The sequence below is a fragment of the Salmo salar genome, chromosome 21 (genome assembly GCF_965601325.2).
Source record: "Salmo salar chromosome 21, fSalSal1, whole genome shotgun sequence".
NCBI lineage: Eukaryota > Metazoa > Chordata > Actinopteri > Salmoniformes > Salmonidae > Salmo > Salmo salar.
The window spans coordinates 47522935-47544827 of record NC_138311.1 but is presented as its reverse complement, the minus strand read 5'-3'; the positions used below and the strand labels follow the sequence as shown (position 1 = coordinate 47544827).

At 43.6% G+C, this 21893-nt stretch overlaps 1 protein-coding gene across 2 annotated transcripts in view; it reads left to right on the top strand.

Annotated features, from left to right (window-relative positions):
* The window catches only part of rhg15 (Rho GTPase-activating protein 15), a 70143-nt gene that overhangs the window by 40027 nt on the left and 8223 nt on the right, over positions 1-21893 (top strand). For both annotated transcript variants that reach the window (NM_001140026.1, XM_014165510.3), the window contains 3 exon segments: positions 753-851; positions 3202-3279; positions 5360-5494. In NM_001140026.1, coding sequence (NP_001133498.1) covers positions 753-851; positions 3202-3279; positions 5360-5494 — 312 coding nt within the window.

Here is a 21893-nt window from a genome sequence, read left to right as displayed (position 1 = left end):
GTCCCCCTCTCCCTCTGATTGGAGCAAAGATAATGTGGTCCACCTCTCCCTCTGATGGGAGCAAAGATAATATGTCCCCCTTTCCGTCTGATGGGAGTGAAGATAATGTGGTCCCACTCTACCTCTGATGGGAGCGAAGATAATGAGGTGCCCCTCCCCCTCTGATTGGAGCAAAGATAATGTGGTCCCACTCCCCCTCTGATTGGAGCAAAGATAATGTGGTCCCCCTCTCCGTCTGATTGGAGAAAAGAGAATGTGGTCCTCCTCTCCGTCTGATTGGAGCAAAGCTGCCTTGGAGACTCAGGGTTCATGGGAAAATCAGGGTTCGTAGGAAATTGTTTTACTTAGCAATAAAATGCTGTGTGTGGTTAACCATTGGATTGATTATCCTTTACCAGTGTAGCCGTGGAACCTATGTACTGTTATCAACACTGTTCTGGAAACAGCCATCAGAGGAGAACAAGTAGGAGTCAAGAGCAATGCTATGAATGAATGACCTATCCCTCAACCTAATGATGATGATCAATGGACAGTAGTAATGAGATGTTTCAGGTGTGAATAGAAATGTCCTATTAAACAGATACTCTGCCGTTCCACCAAGTTCCTCCTCTGTGCATTTACGATCTGATAAAACACAGTTCAGCACAATTAAATGCTGAAGCTGTTCTCTTTGATGTTATCGCTAATTTCAATACTTTTTACACTGTAGCTTCAATTCAGTAGTTCTGGGGAATGGTGTTTTTTCTTCACAGATCGAGTGTTTGGCTGTCCCTTGTTGGCACTTTGTGAGCGGGAAGGGACCACTGTGCCAAATTTCGTCAGGCAGTGTGTGGAGGCCGTTGAAAAAAGAGGTATGTACTTTTCTGAAAAATGTGTTGAAAGTAAGTACTTTGTGTATGGGAAATAATTTAACTATTTACACACACACATACTCAGACACAGACGGACGGCCCGCTCATTAGGCAGGATTAGGCGGCTGCTTATGGCGGAAGATTGACGAGGGTGGCGTTTTCTGAGCTAAACAGACCAAGACGCACCTCCAACAACAACATATCAAACCTCACTTAATTCTGCCCCAAAACAATGACAATTCCTCTCAACCAGTGGCATAATTATCTTTTTAGGTGAGTGCTGATGCCACCCTTTGATAAGCAGCGGCCACTTTGTCAAAGGTAGGGGCGCAAAATATTTTGCTTGTCCATTCCCAGCCGGCTCTACAGGGTGCTGTTGGAGAGACGCATCTCTCCAACAAAATAATTTAACATCAATCATGTAGCAGACATAGGACTAGTAGAAAGAGTATGTGGCCCGAGCCTACAGACTGGAGATAAATTGTATGACAACATAATTTCTCCGATCAAGTAGCCTGACCTAAAAGGCTCTCAATCGAATAAAACATTTGCTGTCATGTTAACAAACAACATGTCCTAAAAACAGGACAGGTCAATATGGAATGGACATTCACAACTTGTCCATGAGTTTCACCCCATTGTCATGATCAGTGGTTTCAATTTTATATCCATACATTTTTGACAAGCTGATCATAGCGAAAAAATAAAATGCTTCTGCATTTCCTGCTGTGTAAACACATTGCAAATAGGCTTTGGATAACTCCTGATAATGTTGGGTAGCTGATATTCAGAGCTTAAATAGCCAAACTGATTAGTCACTGGAATCAGGACTAATAAAGCCAATGCAATGGCCTGTTTTACAAACGGTGGGCCTAACACATGGATGGGCATTCATACAATTCCATTGCGGGCTGACTTGGTAGGCTACACCCCAGTAAGCAGAGCCGATGTCTTTTGGACATCTTTTTTTGTCCCATCCGGACATAGTTTTTTTTTGTGTTTTACAAATGGTAGGCTTACCTGATAGATTGGCATTCACAAAAGGAAATTTCAGACAACACTGTAGGCTAGACCTCAGTAAGAACGGACCGACGGTGACGCCTTTTTGGTGTCTTTTTTTTGGTGCAGTTCCGGAACGGCCTTGATTTCCACATCCACAGACGTCGGTTTTTGGTACAGTCCGGACAAACTCTGAACCAATCATTGACATCTATGCTTGGTTCACATTTTGCCCGGACCAGCCTTGATTTGGCCCAAAGATAGACGTCTATAAATTACATATTTTAACTTTCATTCAGAACCAAAAATGTGCCTGATTTCAACATCCGGAAAATACATATTTTCAACGTCTGTAAAACACATATTTTCAACATGAGGAAAATAAGTATTTTCAAATTTCATTGAGAACCAAAATTGAACCTGATTTATATGTCCGGATAAGTTCCGGGAAAAGATGACTTTCCAATGTCCTTGAAAATATGTATTTTAAACATACGGAAAATACCCTTTCACCTTTCATTCAGAACCTACAATGAACCTAACTTCAACGTCTGGAAAAGATGTATTTTAAATGTAATTTTGCTTACTGGGACTATTCCAGTTTTGTGGGGGCAGCAGTTTTTGGTCTCACCTATGGCTGCAGAATGGCAAGGGCCAGCCCTGCACACACACAAGCAAGCAACACTTGGCCAGGCTCTGGATACAGCAGGAAAAGTACAAGCAAACAGCTTCTGACTGCCTTGCATGTAAACAAAGGGCCCAACACGCTGGGGTCAAATTCATCTGGACGTCTTAACATTTGAGCTGCAGAAAATAGCCATGACATTATACAAGAATGCCTTGCAAAGAATGAAACCGTGTACGTCTTCCTTACTTTTTCAAGTCAACCATATCCTCTAGTTACCCCACCAGTGACAGCGGTACAGTATATCGCCTTCCACTGTCAAATGCTCAGCAATGTGGACGGACATTCATTAGAGCAGCTGACAGAAAAGACCAGAGGAACGTGTCGCCCCGGCTACCTCTGGGCAGCGGCAGTGTGACTCAAATTGTGCTGCCGATTTTTGCATTACAATCTGTAGCCTAGCTACAGTGTGTCCACTTTCAAGCCTCCAGGATTGTCACAGTGAAATAGAGTCGAATTGCGTCCAAGTCAAAGCCTCTATCTAGGGATGATGTCAGCTATCCATTCCACTGCAGTGAGTGTTAAAATGATCTATCAAAAAAAACAGAATTTCTTTCTAAATTGGTCAATTTTGTTAATCTAAGTCCAAATTAAAGCTTAGTCTTGTCAAAGTGTGTAGTATGTGTGTAGTATGTCACAGGCTTGTGTCTATCTTGTATCCACCAGGTTTAGAGGCTGATGGCATCTACAGAGTGAGTGGTAATCTTGCCACCATCCAGAAATTACGATTCTTGGTTGACCAAGGTATGTTCTGTTGTTTAATTCACTTGATTCTTGGTTGACCAAGCTATGCTCTGTTGTTTGATTCACTTGATTCTTGGTTGACCAAGCTATGCTCTGTTGTTTGATTCACTTGTGATTGTTTGTATGTTATATTGTTTGTATTACGGCCACATTCCCAGTAAACTAATATAGTTTTGCTGTCCCTATTATGGATTAATAGTAGTTAACTTCATACAGTTCAGTTTCTGCTGGATATCATACAATGAACACACAGGATTGGATTGAGGTGTTCTTTGTGATAAAATGTATACAACCACGACTGTGTTCTGCTGAAATCATGGATAATTCTGAGTAATTACTGAGTAATTCTACTTTACAGCTAAACTATGAATAACTGCAGAGACATTTTCTTGTTGAATGAGAAAGTGATCACAAGACTGTCTTTTGCAAATACAAAAAAAGATTCCCAAATACCTTAAGAATGGGATCTTTCAGAGTAAACGGAAGGATAGCGAAGCATCCCTCATGAGACTTCAAGTCAGATCTGTGCCTCCAGTGAAACACGTCTACCTACTTCATCTGAATTATCCAAGGTCTCCTTGTGAGGGGCTGATGGGGGATTTCTCCATCAAACCAACAAGAGAACGTTTGTCTGTTGTTGTCCAGAGCTCTGAGAAGGAAGAATAGACTGGTTGACCTTTAAACTAATGTATCATTCTGGAATGTACTTTTCTGTCATGAAGAAAGCTAGCAACCTTCTTCTTTAGACACACCATTATGTTTTTATTGTGCCCTGCAGTCCTACAGATTAAAAAAGTGGTTTGTGACGCGGGACATTGTGGGAAGAGTGACATCACCAACATTCTGCACATTCTGAGCATTCTGACACAGTGACACCATGTGCCTACATTCTGTCCCACTCATTCCATGTCTCCTGAATGTGCTCCCAACCCCCGTAGTTCTACAGAGCCAGTACAGTACAAGCTCAAGCTCAAGTGGGTTGAAAGCATCGACCATGTAGTAGGCTACTATGTCCTTCAGGACCATATACATATAGAAAGCAGCAAGTTCACTTTTTCTAGTGGGTCTTTGTACAAGGCAACCGTGGGCTGATTAACAATCCACTCATATGTGTCAAGTGGACACACTGGAGAGGCTGGCTAATTGAAAGTCTGGACTTTCTGCTAGTGAATACCTAAAACTGTCCAGAGAAAGAGAGAAATACCTACTTGCTTTGTCATTTTATATGAGTCTGACTGTCCAACAGTCCAACAGTCCAAAAGAATGAAGGGAAGATTGAGAGCATCTTGACATATACATAGGCCTAATTTCAAAACATGAATGTAATATTTCTAAGATTATTATCTCTATTAAAAGATCCCATGGCTTTATATTCTGATCATGTGACACGGTTGCCTGAAATGAACGATGGCTTATTTCCGGTTTCAACATACACCATAATGTGACCATTCCACTGTCTTCAGAGCTTCAGGCCCTGTCATCTTGGCTTTGGATCATAGGCCTACTGCTGCCCTCCTGTGACATATTGAGCCGGGTGCCTCTGAATCAGGTATCCACCTGATGTCGCTGTCACTAACCAGAGTTTTCAGAAATAACTCATTTCAGCAGAAGGTATCTGTCAGTCTAAAACGGAGACACATGCTGCTTTATCAGACCTCTGGGTAGCTGGGAGCCTGTTAGTGAGCGCCGCTGTTAGCAGGTAAACATTAGCACAGTAATTAGCCCTCTCTAATTATCCCAATTAAAGCTGTGTTGTTCCTTCTTTCTCCCCTCTCCTGTTCCCTTTCTCTCTCGCACATTCTCTCTCTCTCTCTCTCTCTCTCTCTCTCTCTCACCGCTCCTGTTCCTTCTCTCTCTCTCTCTCTCTCTCTCTCTCTCACCGTTCCTGTTCCTTCTTTCTCTCTCTCTCTCTCCTTCTCTCCTTCTCTTTCTCACCGTTCCTTCTCTCTCTCTCTCTCCCTCTTTCTCTCTCTCCATGTCCCCCCTCTCTCCCCCCCTCTCTCTCGCTCTGTCTCTCTCTCCACACCCCCCTCTCTCTCCCCCCTCTCTCTCTCCCCATCTCTTCCTGGTGATGTCCCAGAGGTGGAGTTTAACCTGGACGACAGCCAATGGGAGGACATCCACGTTGTCACCGGGGCGCTCAAGATGTTTTTTCGGGAGCTGCCAGAGCCGCTGTTTCCCTTCCCATTCTTTGAGCTGTTTGTGGAGGCCATCAGTGAGTATACAGGCCAGCTGGGGCTGCTTTTGTTTGTCATCAGCACATACATTTTAGTGTCAGCTCCTTTTTAAAGCATATTTAAAGCATATTTGCAAGGCGTGCACTTGCAGTCAGGTCTCAGTCACCTTCATTTTAAGGTCAAGAAGAGTGAAAATATGGAATGCATTGAACATCTCTAGATCTAGATGAATAGTTCTTTGTGTCAGAACTGTGTAACCAGTGAAATATGCAGGCTAGCCTGGGTTTTACATAGTAACACATTCATCAGGTCCTTTGGTGTGTTAACATTCATCCTGTTTATACTATACTCATTATGCTTTTATTTGCCTCTAGAAACATTGTCCTCAAGGCTGCTCAGTTAAGCACTAAACTACTTTTCATTCAGAGAGAGCGAGAGATTCACAATGTTAAAATATGTTTCCCATGCCAATAAAGCACTTAAATTGAACATTGAATTGAGAGAGAGAGAGGAGTGAGCTGTGGTATGCTACGGTGAAACTCCTCCACTATCTGGAAAACAACAGAGGTCAAATCAATAGCCATATTTCCACATGGTCACTTGGCACCGAGGTATGAGCCCAGAGCAAAACATCAGAGTTAAAAATGTAGGTTGAATTTGGAGGCGGTGAATAAATCCTCTTAGAACATTACGATGACGCTGAACAGTATTTACACTGTATCATTCACTCTTACAGTACACCAAGTGGTTTCTTAAAGGTAGCAGCCTTATCTACAGCTTTCTATCTGTCCTGTCAAAAGAGGTCGCTGTTGAACAGTGAGGTGATGTGGGTCTCTCTCTCTCTCACTCTCTCTCTCTCTTTCTCTCCCCTCTTTCTTTCTTTCTCTCTTGCTCACTCTCACTCTCTCTCTCTCTCTCTCTCTCTCTCTCTCTCTCTCTCTCTCTCTCTCGCGTTCTCTCTCATCCCTGAAATCCCCTGGTCCTAAGTGGGGGAATTCTGCAGGCTAAAGGCCAAACCAACCAGGGCTGGCAGTCCAGACAGAAGCTATCACAAGATCAGATCTGCCACTAAGTCATGTGTCGTTGTACTTTCACTCGCTCCACCACACACAAACACACACACACAAACACTCACATCTCTCCACACATACACACTCACATCCCTCCACACATACACGGACACAACCCTCCACACACGCCACCCCACACAACCCCAACCCACTACTCAATTATCCCCCATCATGCAAATAATCAGGCCTAAAAAAAGCCAATAATCAGCCGAAAGAGAGAAAGAGAAAGAGGGGAGAGAGAGAGTGAAAGAGAGAGAGGGAGAGGAGGGAGAGTGTGGAATGTGGAGAGAGAGGAGGGAGAGAGAGGGGGGACATAGAGAGAGAGAGCGAAAGAGAGAGAGAGAGAGAAAGCGGGGAGAGAGAGATAGAGACTCCTCCACTATCTCCACGTATCGGCCCAGAGCAAAACAACATCAGAGTTAAAACTTTAGGTTGCATAATATCCTCTAAGAACATCAAGATGACGCTGAATAGCAATGTTCCATCTAAGCGCGCAGCTCTCCCAGGAACGCCGAGGAGAAGAAATAGAGAAGCACGAGATTGAACTTCACTCAACTTTCTCGAGTTTTCCCCCTTAGGTAACACGATCAACGTTTCCCTTTACTGTGGGAATTGTGATCGAATCAACGCAATATTAGCTACTTTCAATGCAACACACCGAAATAAAACAAACTATGCAAGACTTGGTATGCAAAACCAACTATGCAAGAGATTTTGTTGTAAGCAGAACGCATCGGAGTAGGATTCAATTGCATTGACACACACGACTCTACACAGACTGGTGCAACCTAACCAAGATGGGCTTGTTTTCAGATCAAAGTGAGAGCTGCATGTAGCCACATGTACACATGTTGTTCATATCCTTTACTAGTTAGTGTGTTATTAGTCGTTATAGACCATTTGTAGTCAGCAATGGGGGAGTGATTGTTTCCTATAAGAGCACAAAACATATACATTTCTAGACATCTTTGAAAAGCAAGTCAGGTAAAGAGCTTATTTTTTTTGTCTTAAAGGGGCGGTGTTGTATCTTGAGACAGGCTTGAATAAGCTAAGTAGCCAATAGGCAGAGGGTAGCATAATTTGTCTGATTCTCTGTAATAATGGTATGGGAATAATGATGCATTTTATTTAGTAAAGTGGTTTCTTGCATCAAACAACACAACAACATTTTCAGGTTAATATCAAGACCTGCATGTTTTTTTTTCAAAAGTCATGGATTGTAGGTCTACATTGAACACCACACATTGGCTGCTACTGTAGGCTGAATGATAGAGCAGCTATTTCCATGTTATGGGATGCATTTTCTCCATTGTTTTTGATGGTAGGCCACTCTGGTAGGTCTACATGATCATCATCCTCAACAGCCTTCTTGACCACTGTCTGAAACTGTAACTTAAAGCGGGTACAGCCTCAGTGTTCACAGTAAATTTTCACAATGTTCAAGTTTGCACCCAGCAGACCTGACATTTTCTCAGTGATGAAAACATTTTGAGGGAACATTGCTGTATGTACACTTTATCATTCACTCCATTTACAGTACACCAAGTTGTCTCATAAAGGCAGCAGCCTTGTGTTTTTCTATCTGTCTGTCTAGTCTCTCTCTCTCTGAATTAACCACTATCATGCCAATGATCAGGCCTCCACCCTATCTGCCGTCCTACTGATGCCAGTGTTAACCTTGTGTAAACAATGCTATTAAAGGTTGAAAAGCTACCTGGGCCATATAACGCCACCTCAGGGTTGGAGTACTCGCCTGAGCTCCATGGACAAAACATAAGGAGATGATATTGAATAATGTGCTTTATTTAATATGTGATTTTTATTATTCCCCGATTTAATGCCTATTTGTTATGTATGTGTCATTTTAACAAAAGTGCCTGCTGTTATCAATGCCCATCTCATGGTCAAATATTCATTTAGCTACCCTAGAAGCCCCCAAAAACAGATTGTGAAAACAATCCCAAGGTGGTGGTATAATTTGGCAATAAATATTTACATGCTCCAGAATGTAGACCAGAATCCCCTCTGACGCTCAAGGTGGTTCTATCCAGTTAATCAGATGAGCATGAACACGGCTGATGAGGCTCAGACAGCGTTTAGACAACTAATTAGCAGTGAAAAAAGCCCTTCATAGCAGGAGGTGTAATTAGGATAACCTGCTACACCGTAGAGATGAAACGACCAGGGTCACTACAGATTCACCACTAAATGAATGTAGTTTTAATGTGAGAGGGCAACTAAATAGATGTATTAGCCACCATATGGAGGCGTATGCCATTCATTGAGGTACGCCATTCATTTACATTGCAAAGATACTGGGAAATAACTTGGCATCAGCACATGGCAATCACCTGCCCCTTGTCATTTAGTCATGGTCCAAGATAATGAGCTGGTTGAACTGTCCAGAACATTAGAGCAAGGCCTCATCTGCAGCCAACCCATCATCCCCCATTTAGAACACTGGGATTGGGAGACTGTCTTCTGGTGATGGAGATGGGTTGTCATCATTAGTCCTATCGCCTGTGCTGGCTGGCCCTGTAATGGGGTCACATTAGGGGGAGATTCTATGGGCCCGTGGCCTGTGTGGACGGATGGTGGGCTGATTAGGCGGCCTTGAGTACACATCACCAGGTCTCTAATTGAAACCACCGTTCCAGGAAGCAACATTGTTACCGCTGAAACCATGGGCAGTATTGTATTGTTACCTTAGTCATGGGCTAAGAGCTTGTGTCCCATTGGACAAAGAGACTTACAAGTACTACAACATGATGGCTGGAGTATTATTGGATGTAGTCCAGTCCTTTCATATCATATGAAAGTAATGTCTCAGCCACAGATAATGGAGAGAGATATGATATTGTTATTTCCTAAATATCCTAAATACAAACACTTATCATCACATCATATCTTCAGTCCTGCATCTTCTTTCCTTTCTCTTCCTGGTCTCCTCTTTCATTAGTTTTCTCTCTACTTTTGTATAAACAGATGCCCCCTTCTCTCTCTTCCTTCCTCTCCTTATCTTTTCTCTCCCTTCCCTCCTCTCCCACTCTCTTCCCTCTCTTTTCCCTCCCTCTCTCATCCCTGTCCCTCTCTCTTCCCACTCTCTTCCATCCTCTCCCTTCCCTCCTCTCTCTCATCCCTCCTCTCCCTCTCTCTTCCCTCTCCCTCTCTCTTCTCTCTCTTCCCTCCCCTCCCTATCTCTTCCCTCCTCTCCCTCTTATCCCTCCGCTCCCACTCTCTTCTCTCCTCTCTCGTTCCTCCTCTCCCTCGCTCTTCTTTCCTCTCCCTTACCTCCTCTCCCTCTCTCTTCTCTCCTCTGTCCCTTCCCTCCTCTCCCTCTTGTCCCTCCTCTTCCTCTCCCTTCCCTCCTCTCCCTTCTCTCTTCACTCTCTACCCTCCTCTTCCTCTCTCTCCTCTCCCTTCTCTCCTCTTCCTTCTCTCCCTCTCCCTCTCTCTTCTCTCCCTCTCCCTTTTTTCCTCTCTCTCACTCTCCCTTCCCTCCTCTCCCTTCCCTCCTCTCCTCTCCCTCCCTCTTCTCTCCTTCTCCCTTCCCTCCTCTCCGTCTCTCTTCTCTCCTCTCCCGCTCTCTTCTCTCCCTCTCAGCCCATAGGTTTGATTAGTTGCTCAGGCTGTGGTCCTCAGGTGGGGCCCATGCAGGCCCTATCTTCCTGTTTCCCTTCCCAGTGTGCTGTTCATTCTTGGAAGGCTGAGGGGAGCAGCTGTGTTTGCAGGCCCTGATCCTGGCACCAACTTACCACGTTCTATTATTCATGTGGGCCTCAGTATCAGAGAGGGGAATCTGGAATCTCCAGCCACCTGTCTCACAGACAAACACTCCTTTTTTTCCCGCAAGCAAATCAATGCAAACACCATGAATTGAGTTAGATCTTGTTGAACTGAGTTAGATCTTGTTAGAGCACTATGTCTATAGTTGATGTTTGAACACTGAAACCATGGGGTTGGATTGTAGAGGATGGTGGCGGCGTTGTTAGTGTTGCCAGTAAATGTGTAAACTAACATGTTACATGTTCATGGCTGTGTGCAAACTCTCAGTATGCCTGTCTGTGTTTTATCTGTTGAAACTCTCAGTATGCTTGTCTGTGTTTTATCTGTTGAAACTATCAGTATGCCTGTCTGTGTTTTATCTGTTGAAACTATCAGTATGCCTGTCTGTGTTTTATCTGTTGAAACTATCAGTATGCCTGTCCGTGTTTTATCTGTTGAAACTATCAGTATGCCTGTCTGTGTTTTATCTGTTGAAACTCTCAGTATGCTTGTCTGTGTTTTATCTGTTGAAACTCTCAGTATGCCTGTCTGTGTTTTATCTGTTGAAACTCTCAGTATGCTTGTCTGTGTTTTATCTGTTGAAACTCTCAGTATGCTTGTCTGTGTTATATCTGTTGAAACTCTCAGTATGCTTGTCTGTGTTTTATCTGTTGAAACAGATTTGACCTCTTTTAACATGTACAGATTTTATTCCATTCTTTGCTCCCAGTAATTGATGACCAGCAACCTTTTAAAATCTTCTTCTGTTAATTCAAAAATGCTAATTAGGAAAAAAATGCATGTTTTCCCAAGTTGTTGGGTCCTTGTCTGTGCCATCAGTAACCATGGAAATGGAGTCATGTGAGTTAGTAACTGCGCAACCCAGAGGAGGAGAAGAGTGGAGGGAAGTCTGTAAGCTGCTCCTCGCCTCACATCTCCATCAAGCCAGGGACTTTCTCATCACTAAGTAGCTAGCACAGTTTAGTACACAGCTCTGATTTAGTCACTATACTAACACAAAAAACACAAACAACACAGCGGAAAACAGCTCTGCACAGAAAATCAAGAGAATGTATTCTGTCTCAGTAGGAGTTGATTCACCCACTTAAGCAATAACTTTACCAATGAGGATTTTGTATTTATGATAATACTGTAGATTAGGGCGACAAAACTGGATGTACAGTATATGACAAACTTAAGAGAATCATATTCCTCTTTTTAATGTTTGGTACTTGTTTGTAAATGGTTATCATGGTGATATCCTACATTCTGCAAACGGTCCAGGCTATAATTGGGTCAGTTCATCAGATGCCTATTTCATCAGGATCTTCATTGGAAAATGTTAACGTCCAGCACTAGTTCCAGGTCATCTTGGGTGACACACCACTTCTCCAGCTTCAAAGAGACACAACATTTGTAAATGAATAATTGCACATACTTTGACCTGGCCTAGTTCAGATAATAATCACCATTACGGTAGAACAAAACTAACAGAAAGATTTAGGACATCCTGTCATTATTTATTCTAACTCAAATGCAAAGTGCACATCCCAGAAAGGCAAGCAGAGAGCCCAGAGCCTTACAAGCCCTTTACCAAGGAGTTATTCTGACTAGAATGACAGTCTATGGTTTCTTTCTGTTATCTGACTTATTGAGAGAGACTTATACAGAGAGCTCATCGTAATCACAGATTGATTCTTGACGTGTGATCTGTGTTCATAATGAGTATTAATTATGTTTGTATTTTCTGAAATTGGGGAATGTGGTGCAAAGCACTACCATGAATATGCAATGAAAAATTTAACAAATTATTAAAAACTGTCTCAAAATTTGCACTTCTGTTCTATTGTGCTGAGACCTCTTTATATGGTAATATTTCAGTTTGAGAATAACATTTCTTCATAATTCAATTTGACGTTTGATCAAGATAATTCAATATACTACCTTTTTATGAAATTGGGGCATTCAATGATCTTCTAAGACTTTGTTATTCATTAACCAAAAGCAAACTCATGCGATCCATTTACAATCTCAATCACAACTTCCAGGATTATTTGCTTTCTGATAATATTTGCCCTGACAGAGTTCTGGTGATCCATGCCACACTCTACGCCTGGCTGGAAAATAGTTTTTTTTTTTAAACTAGATTTCCTGAAACAAATTATGTTTCCCTGTTAATGGGATTAAATGCACAGCGGTTTAGGTAGTGAATTTGTATCTAGTCACTGTGTAACCGATTGAAACACTTAAGGCTGTTCTGCAGTAATTGCCTATTCAAAGTTCAAAAGGCACACGGCGATCTGAGCTTTCTTTATTGCAGGTGTATGGTAACAATTGAATAAGATGAGAAAAAATAAGAAACCTGCACACTGCTCTTGCTAGTATTCCTGTTCTTTATTAAGCTTTACGTATTGGCCTCAAGGCCTTCGTCAGAGCTTGTTAAGGCCTTGAGGCCAATACGTAAAGCTTAATAAAGAACAGGAATACAAGCAAGAGCAGTGTACAGGTTTCTTATTTTTTCTCGCAGTAATTGTCTATAAAATGTGCAGGAAGTTGGAAGTAATTGTTTTAGTGATACAATATGAAAGTAACTATGAAATAATAAAAAAAATGGCTATATTGTAGGTTATTACCTCTACTTACAGAGAGAAAAGAAAACATGTTGGGGGCACTTACCTTCTTGTTCCAATCCATACACCTCAATCACTTTTCAATCTTTGTTCTGGAAAGTGACTGTTCCATGGGCTACGCCCCATCCAGTATTGAATTACATTGGACCACCAGTGTTTGTTTGTGTTGTATGCAGACCTGGATGAGGAGTTGTAATGCTCTCTTTTCATAACAAGTCATAAATGACTTAATCCCCTCTAGGTTCCCAAAATCTTCCTAATGCTCCAACCGGGGACTAAAGTTGACATGACTAATGTTCGTTTAGTCTTCTGTGGGGTACGCTGTCTCCCTTGAGATGCTTCCCATCATTGAGAGACTTTGCTTTCCTGTCGGTGCCGGATCTATAACAATATTGGATTCGTCAACAAAAGAAAACTGGGTCTTCCATGAAATGGTACCACATTTAGTGTTGTGTGGTACCACAATGAGTCAGCTCCATCAATTAAATAATCAAAACTTAATCTATAAGGAGGCTGAAAATTATCTAAAGGTTTTGAACGTTTGTGTGAAGAGCAGTATTGCCTGGGGTGCATTCAGTCCGATTAAACGTTTGCTATGTTGCGTGACATTTTGTACTGAATGACACATTCCTACAAAACGTTCTTCAATGGGTTTTTTTAACAGACTTTGAGGTACATTTGCTCTGTTTGGTGGGTGTGGCTTGAAGCAATGAGTGGCGTATGTAAAGGGCTGACAGCGTTCCCCAACCCATAATCCAACCCCTCCCCATTTTTCAAATGTCCTTCAGAACAGCACAGTTTCCAATTAATTGAAAGTTACACACCGTTTTTTTTGCACTAAATGCTGCCCTGTATTCAACTAGCTTCCGTGCTCAATCAGTACCATGCAACATGACCCTGTGTGACTTTACAGGTCAGGCTATATGTTACAGGGTGTGGTACATTGGAGTGAATCAGCACATTCAGATACTATAATCCTAACAGGGCATTTCAGCCTGCTTTATATTAATGACACTGTCCTCTCCATCTGTCCACAATGGTGAGCTGAGGGGCATCTCCAATATGTCAGCCACCAACGGCAAAGTCATTAATGAATCATGTCCTTTGTGCCAGTTATGGAGACTAAATTAAACATTTTAGGGTGAGGCCTTCTATTGATTAGCTAGGTAGCACCAGACGCCTCTTAGAAAGTGTACTTAACAGATATATAATCTGATCCATTTCAATGTGTCTACTAAACTCTCATTTTAAGTCACTTAGGATAATCTCAGTGATAACTTCCAGTCATAGTTGATACAGAGGACAAAAACGAAACAGGAGAACTTTGTTGAGAGAGAGTGACAGGAAAAGCTCCCATAGAGACTGAGCAGAGACAGAGCAAAGACAGAGACAGAGCAAAGACAGAGACAGAACAGAGACAGAGCAAAGACAGAGACAGAGCAAGGACAGAGACAGAGCAGAGACAGAGACAGAGCAAGGACAGAGACAGAGCAAGGACAGAGACAGAGCAAGGACAGAGACAGAGCAGAGACAGAGACAGAGCAAAGACAGAGACAGAGACAGAACAGAGACAGAGCAAGGACAGAGACAGAACAGAGACAGAGACAGAGCAGAGACAGAGACAGAACAGAGACAGAGACAGAACAGAGACAGAGCAAGGACAGAGACAGAGCAGAGACAGAGACAGAACAGAGACAGAGACAGAACAGAGCGTGGCTCAGGCCATGCTCACCTAGAGCAGAATGTCAGGGGCCCTATTCTCTTTTCCAGAAAGTGTTTGTCCATCTGTGCCCAACTGGCGGGGGTTGGCACCCGACGCGGGCATCTGCCACCTTTGCCTGTGCCAGCTCGGTGCACACGCAGACATCTGCTCTGGCCGTGCTCAAGGGGAGCCTCCACGGTACAACAGACAGGGGGCCAAACATTGTCCTCGCCTCGCTCTGCGGCTCTGTCTGCTAACAACCTGGGGTAATCAGAAGAAGCAGTGCTGAGTAGACTCCATTAGGCCATCAGTGTTACCCCTAACCTGTGGCTTCCCCTGGAGATTAGAGGATGTTGAGCACAGGGAGGGAAGAGGAAATAAGAGGTTATTGTCATCTCTACCAGGTAGCAGGTGCCAACAGATGGATCGACTGTTACTGACTGTATATATGTTACTGATTGTTACTGACTGTAGATGTGTTACTGACTGTTACTGACTGTAGATGTGTAACTGACTGTTACTGACTGTAGATGTGTTACTGACTGTAGATGTGTTACTGACTGTTACTGACTGTATATATGTTACTGACTGTTACTGACTGTAGATGTGTTACTGACTGTTACTGACTGTAGATGTGTAACTGACTGTTACTGACTGTATATATGCTACTGACTGTTACTGACTGTATATGTGTTACTGACTGTTACTGACTGTATATATGTTAGACTGTTACTGACTGTTACTGACTGTTACTGACTGTAGATGTGTTACTGACTGTTACTGACTGTAGATGTGTTACTGACTGTTACTGACTGTTACTGACTGTAGATGTGTTACTGACTGTTACTGACTGTAGATGTGTTACTGACTGTTACTGACTGTTACTGACTGTAGATGTGTAACTGACTGTTACTGACTGTAGATGTGTTACTGACTGTAGATGTGTTACTGACTGTAGATGTGTTACTGACTGTTGATGTGTTACTGACTGTTACTGACTGTAGATGTGTTACTGACTGTTACTGACTGTATATGTGTTACTGACTGTAGATGTGTTACTGACTGTTACTAACTGTTACTGACTGTAGATGTGTTACTGACTGTAGATGTGTTACTGACTGTTACTGACTGTTACTGACTGTAGATGTGTTACTGACTGTTACTGACTGTAGATGTGTAACTGACTGTTACTGACTGTAGATGTGTTACTGACTGTTACTAACTGTTACTGACTGTAGATGTGTTACTGACTGTTACTAACTGTTACTGACTGTAGATGTGTTACTGACTGTAGATGTGTTACTGACTGTTACTGACTGTAGATGTGTTACTGACTGTTACTGACTGTAGATGTGTTACTGACTGTTACTAACTGTTACTGACTGTAGATGTGTTACTGACTGTTACTAACTGTTACTGACTGTAGATGTGTTACTGACTGTAGATGTGTTACTGACTGTTACTGACTGTAGATGTGTTACTGACTGTTACTGACTGTAGATGTGTTACTGACTGTTACTGACTGTAGATGTGTTACTGACTGTAGATGTGTTACTGACTGTTACTGACTGTAGATGTGTTACTGACTGTTACTGACTGTAGATGTGTTACTGACTGTAGATGTGTTACTGACTGTTACTGACTGTAGATGTGTTACTGACTGTAGATGTGTTACTGACTGTTACTAACTGTTACTGACTGTAGATGTGTTACTGACTGTAGATGTGATTTTGACTGTTACTGACTGTTACTGACTGTAGATGTGTTACTGACTGTTACTGACTGTAGATGTGTTACTTACATTTACATTTAAGTCATTTAGCAGACGCTCTTATCCAGAGCGACTTACAAAATGGTGCATTCACCTTATGATATCCAGTGGAACAACCACTTTACAATAGTGCATCTAAATCTTTTAAGGGGGGGGGTTAGAAGGATTACTTTATCCTATCCTAGGTATTCCTTAAAGAGGTGGGGTTTCAGGTGTCTCCGGAAGGTGGTGATTGACTCCGCTGTCCTGGCGTCGTGAGGGAGCTTGTTCCACCATTGGGGTGCCAGAGCAGCGAACAGTTTTGACTGGGCTGAGCGGGAACTGTGCTTCCTCAGAGGTAGGGGGGCCAGCAGGCCAGTGGTGGATGAACGCAGTGCCCTTGTTTGGGTGTAGGGCCTGATCAGAGCCTGAAGGTATGGAGGTGCCGTTCCCTTCACAGCTCCGTAGGCAATCACCATGGTCTTGAAGCGGATGCGAGCTTCAACTGGAAGCCAGTGGAGAGAGCGGAGGAGCGGGGTGACGTGAGAGAACTTGGGAAGGTTGAACACCAGACGGGCTGCGGCGTTCTAGATGAGTTGTAGGGGTTTAATGGCACAGGCAGGGAGCCCAGCCAACAGCGAGTTGCAGTAATCCAGACGGGAGATGACAAGTGCCTGGATTAGGACCTGCGCCGCTTCCTGTGTGAGGCAGGGTCGTACTCTGCAAATGTTGTAGAGCATGAACCTACAGGATCGGGTCACCGCCTTGATGTTAGTGGAGAACGACAGGGTGTTGTCCAGGATCACGCCAAGGTTCTTAGCACTCTGGGAGGAGGACACAAGGGAGTTGTCAACCGTGATGGCGAGATCATGGAACGGGCAGTCCTTCCCCGGGAGGAAGAGCAGCTCCGTCTTGCCGAGGTTCAGCTTGAGCTGGTGATCCGTCATCCACACTGATATGTCTGACAGACATGCAGAGATGCGATTCGCCGCCTGGTTATCAGAAGGGGGAAAGGAGAAGATTAATTGTGTGTCGTCTGCATAGCAATGATAGGAGAGACCATGTGAGGATATGACAGAGCCAAGTGACTTGGTGTATAGCGAGAATAGGAGAGGGCCTAGAACAGAGCCCTGGGGGACACCAGTGGTGAGAGCGCATGGTGCGGAGACAGATTCTCGCCACGCCACCTGGTAGGAGCGACCTGTCAGGTAGGACGCAATCCAAGCGTGGGCCGCGCCGGAGATGCCCAACTCGGAGAGGGTGGAGAGGAGGATCTGATGGTTCACAGTATCAAAGGCAGCAGATAGGTCTAGAAGGATGAGAGCAGAGGAGAGAGAGTTAGCTTTAGCAGTGCGGAGAGCCTCCGTGACACAGAGAAGAGCAGTCTCAGTTGAATGCCCAGTCTTGAAACCTGACTGATTAGGATCAAGAAGGTCATTCTGAGAGAGATAGCAGGAGAGCTGGCCAAGGACGGCACGTTCAAGAGTTTTGGAGAGAAAAGAAAGAAGGGATACTGGTCTGTAGTTGTTGACATCGGAGGGATCGAGTGTAGGTTTTTTCAGAAGGGGTGCAACTCTCGCTCTCTTGAAGACGGAAGGGACGTAGCCAGCGGTCAAGGATGAGTTGATGAGCGAGGTGAGGAAGGGGAGAAGGTCTCCGGAAATGGTCTGGAGAAGAGAGGAGGGGATAGGGTCAAGTGGGCAGGTTGTTGGGCGGCCGGCCGTCACAAGACGCGAGATTTCATCTGGAGAGAGAGGGGAGAAAGAGGTCAAAGCACAGGGTAGGGCAGTGTGAGCAGGACCAGCGGTGTCGTTTGACTTAGCAAACGAGGATCGGATATCGTCAACCTTCTTTTCAAAATGGTTGACGAAGTCATCCGCAGAGAGGGAGGAGGGGGGGGGGGAGGGGGAGGAGGATTCAGGAGGGAGGAGAAGGTAGCAAAGAGCTTCCTAGGGTTAGAGGCAGATGCTTGGAATTTAGAGTGGTAGAAAGTGGCTTTAGCAGCAGAGACAGAAGAGGAGAATGTAGAGAGGAGTGAGTGAAAGGATGCCAGGTCCGCAGGGAGGCGAGTTTTCCTCCATTTCCGCTCGGCTGCCCGGAGCCTTGTTCTGTGAGCTCGTAGTGAGTCGTCGAGCCACGGAGCAGGAGGGGAGGACCGAGCCGGCCTGGAGGATAGGGGACAGAGAAAATCAAAGGATGCAGAAAGGGAGGAGAGGAGGGTTAAGGAGGCAGAATCAGGAGATAGGTTGGAGGTTTGAGCAGAGGGAAGAGATGATAGGATGGAAGAGGAGAGAGTAGCGGGAGAGAGAGAGCGAAGGTTGGGACGGCGCAATACCATCCGAGTAGGGGCAGAGTGAGAAGTGTTGGATGAGAGCAAGAGGGAAAAGGATACAAGGTAGTGGTCGGAGATTTGGAGGGGAGTTGCAATGAGATTAGTGGAAGAACAGCATCTAGTAAAGATGAGGTCAAGCGTATTGCCTGCCTTGTGAGTAGGGGGGGAAGGTGAGAGGGTGAGGTCAAAAGAGGAGAGGAGTGGAAAGAAGGAGGCAGAGAGGAATGAGTCAAAGGTAGACGTGGGGAGGTTAAAGTCACCCAGAACTGTGAGAGGTGAGCCATCCTCAGGAAAGGAACTTATCAAGGCGTCAAGCTCATTGATGAACTCTCCAAGGGAACCTGGAGGGCGATAAATGATAAGGATGTTAAGCTTGAAAGGGCTGGTAACTGTGACAGCATGGAATTCAAATGAGGAGATAGACAGATGGGTCAGGGGAGAAAGAGAGAATGTCCACTTGGGAGAGATGAGGATTCCAGTGCCACCACCCCGCTGGCTCGATGCTCTAGGTGTATGCGAGAACACGTGGGCAGACGAAGAGAGAGCAGTAGGAGTAGCAGTGTTATCTGTGGTAATCCATGTTTCCGTCAGCGCCAGGAAGTCTAGGGACTGGAGGGTAGCATAGGCTGAGATGAACTCAGCCTTGTTGGCTGCAGACCGGCAGTTCCAGAGGCTGCCGGAGACCTGGAACTCCACGTGGGTCGTGCGCGCTGGGACCACCAGGTTAGAGTGGCAGCGGCCACGCGGTGTGAAGCATTTGTATGGCCTGTGCAGAGAGGAGAGAACAGGGATAGACAGACACATAGTTGACAAGCTACAGAAGTGTTGTTTCTTGTATTATTGTCTCCTGTGTCTTTAGAGAACTGTTTCACTTTGATATCCTTTTTCTTCTGTCCTGATTTTCTCTTTCTTTTCTTCTGTTAACTAGATATTCTTTGTTGTCCTTCGTTAGCTAGCTAGCTTCTTCCAAAAGAGTCCCTAGCAACTGCTTAGCAACTGGTAAACAATTCAGCTTGCTAAGATAACTACAATTTTATGAAAAATAGTTATTTTTCAAAAGCCTATCTTCTTTGTTTGTTGCTTGTTTTTTCTCCTATTCAGTCTTGCAGTTTTCTTTTGCTTTTTTCCGATGTACTTCACTCTAAAAACCATGTAAATTTCAATATTTGTAGGAGCTCATTTTTCAGCTGCTGCTGCTTACTGACTGTAGATGTGTTACTAACTGTTACTGACTGTAGATGTGTTACTGACTGTTACTGACTGTAGATGTGTTACTGACTGTTACTAACTGTTACTGACTGTAGATGTGTTACTGACTGTAGATGTGTTACTGACTGTTACTAACTGTTACTGACTGTAGATGTGTTACTGACTGTAGATGTGTTACTGACTGTTACTAACTGTTACTGACTGTAGATGTGTTACTGACTGTAGATGTGTTACTGACTGTTACTGACTGTAGATGTGTTACTGACTGTTACTGACTGTAGATGTGTTACTGACTGTAGATGTGTTACTGACTGTTACTGACTGTAGATGTGTTACTGACTGTTACTGACTGTTACTGACTGTAGATGTGTTACTGACTGTAGATGTGTTACTGACTGTTACTGACTGTAGATGTGTTACTGACTGTAGATGTGTTACTGACTGTTACTGACTGTAGATGTGTTACTGACTGTTACTGACTGTAGATGTGTTACTGACTGTAGATGTGTTACTGACTGTAGATGTGTTACTGACTGTAGATGTGTTACTGACTGTTACTGACTGTAGATGTGTTACTGACTGTAGATGTGTTACTGACTGTAGATGTGTTACTGACTGTTACTGACAGTAGATGTGTTACTGACTGTAGATGTGTTACTGACTGTAGATGTGTTACTGACTGTTACTGACTGTAGATGTGTTACTGACTGTAGATGTGTTACTGACTGTTACTGACTGTAGATGTGTTACTGACTGTAGATGTGTTACTGACTGTTACTGACTGTAGATGTGTTACTGACTGTTACTGACTGTTACTGACTGTAGATGTGTTACTGACTGTTACTGACTGTTACTGACTGTAGATGTGTTACTGACTGTTACTGACTGTTACTGACTGTAGATGTGTTACTGACTGTTACTGACTGTAGATGTGTTACTGACTGTTACTGACTGTAGATGTGTTACTGACTGTTACTGACTGTAGATGTGTTACTGACTGTTACTGACTGTAGATGTGTTACTGACTGTTACTGACTGTTACTGACTGTAGATGTGTTACTGACTGTTACTGACTGTAGATGTGTTACTGACTGTTACTGACTGTAGATGTGTTACTGACTGTTACTGACTGTAGATGTGTTACTGACTGTAGATGTGTTACTGACTGTAGATGTGTTACTGACTGTAGATGTGTTACTGACTGTAGATGTGTTACTGACTGTTACTGACTGTTACTGACTGTAGATGTGTTACTGACTGTTACTGACTGTAGATGTGTTACTGACTGTTACTGACTGTAGATGTGTTACTGACTGTTACTGACTGTTACTGACTGTAGATGTGTTACTGACTGTTACTGACTGTAGATGTGTTACTGACTGTTACTGACTGTAGATGTGTTACTGACTGTTACTGACTGTAGATGTGTTACTGACTGTAGATGTGTTACTGACTGTTACTGACTGTAGATGTGTTACTGACTGTTACTGACTGTAGATGTGTTACTGACTGTTACTGACTGTTACTGACTGTAGATGTGTAACTGACTGTTACTGACTGTTACTGACTGTAGATGTGTAACTGATTGTTACTGACTGTTACTGACTGTAGATGTGTTACTGACTGTAGATGTGTTACTGACTGTTACTGACTGTAGATGTGTTACTGACTGTTGCAGTTTTCAGGTTTTTTTTGTTTTTCAGTTATTTTCTTTCACTCTCTCCCTCTTTAGCTAACTACAGAAACACACACATTCACATGTTTCCCCAACTGTTCCTAAATGGAATAGCATTACAGCAAGCAAACATCTGTTCAGATTAACACGCTAAATTAGTTTGGGGTGGAAAATGAGCTTGATCTCTGGGTTGGTTGTATTGACGTCCCCGCCTGGCCTGCCCCCTATGAGTACTAAATCATCAAGGATTTTCTCTCTGGGATTATCTAACTCATCTGACCAATGTATTAGGTTTCTATTTTTG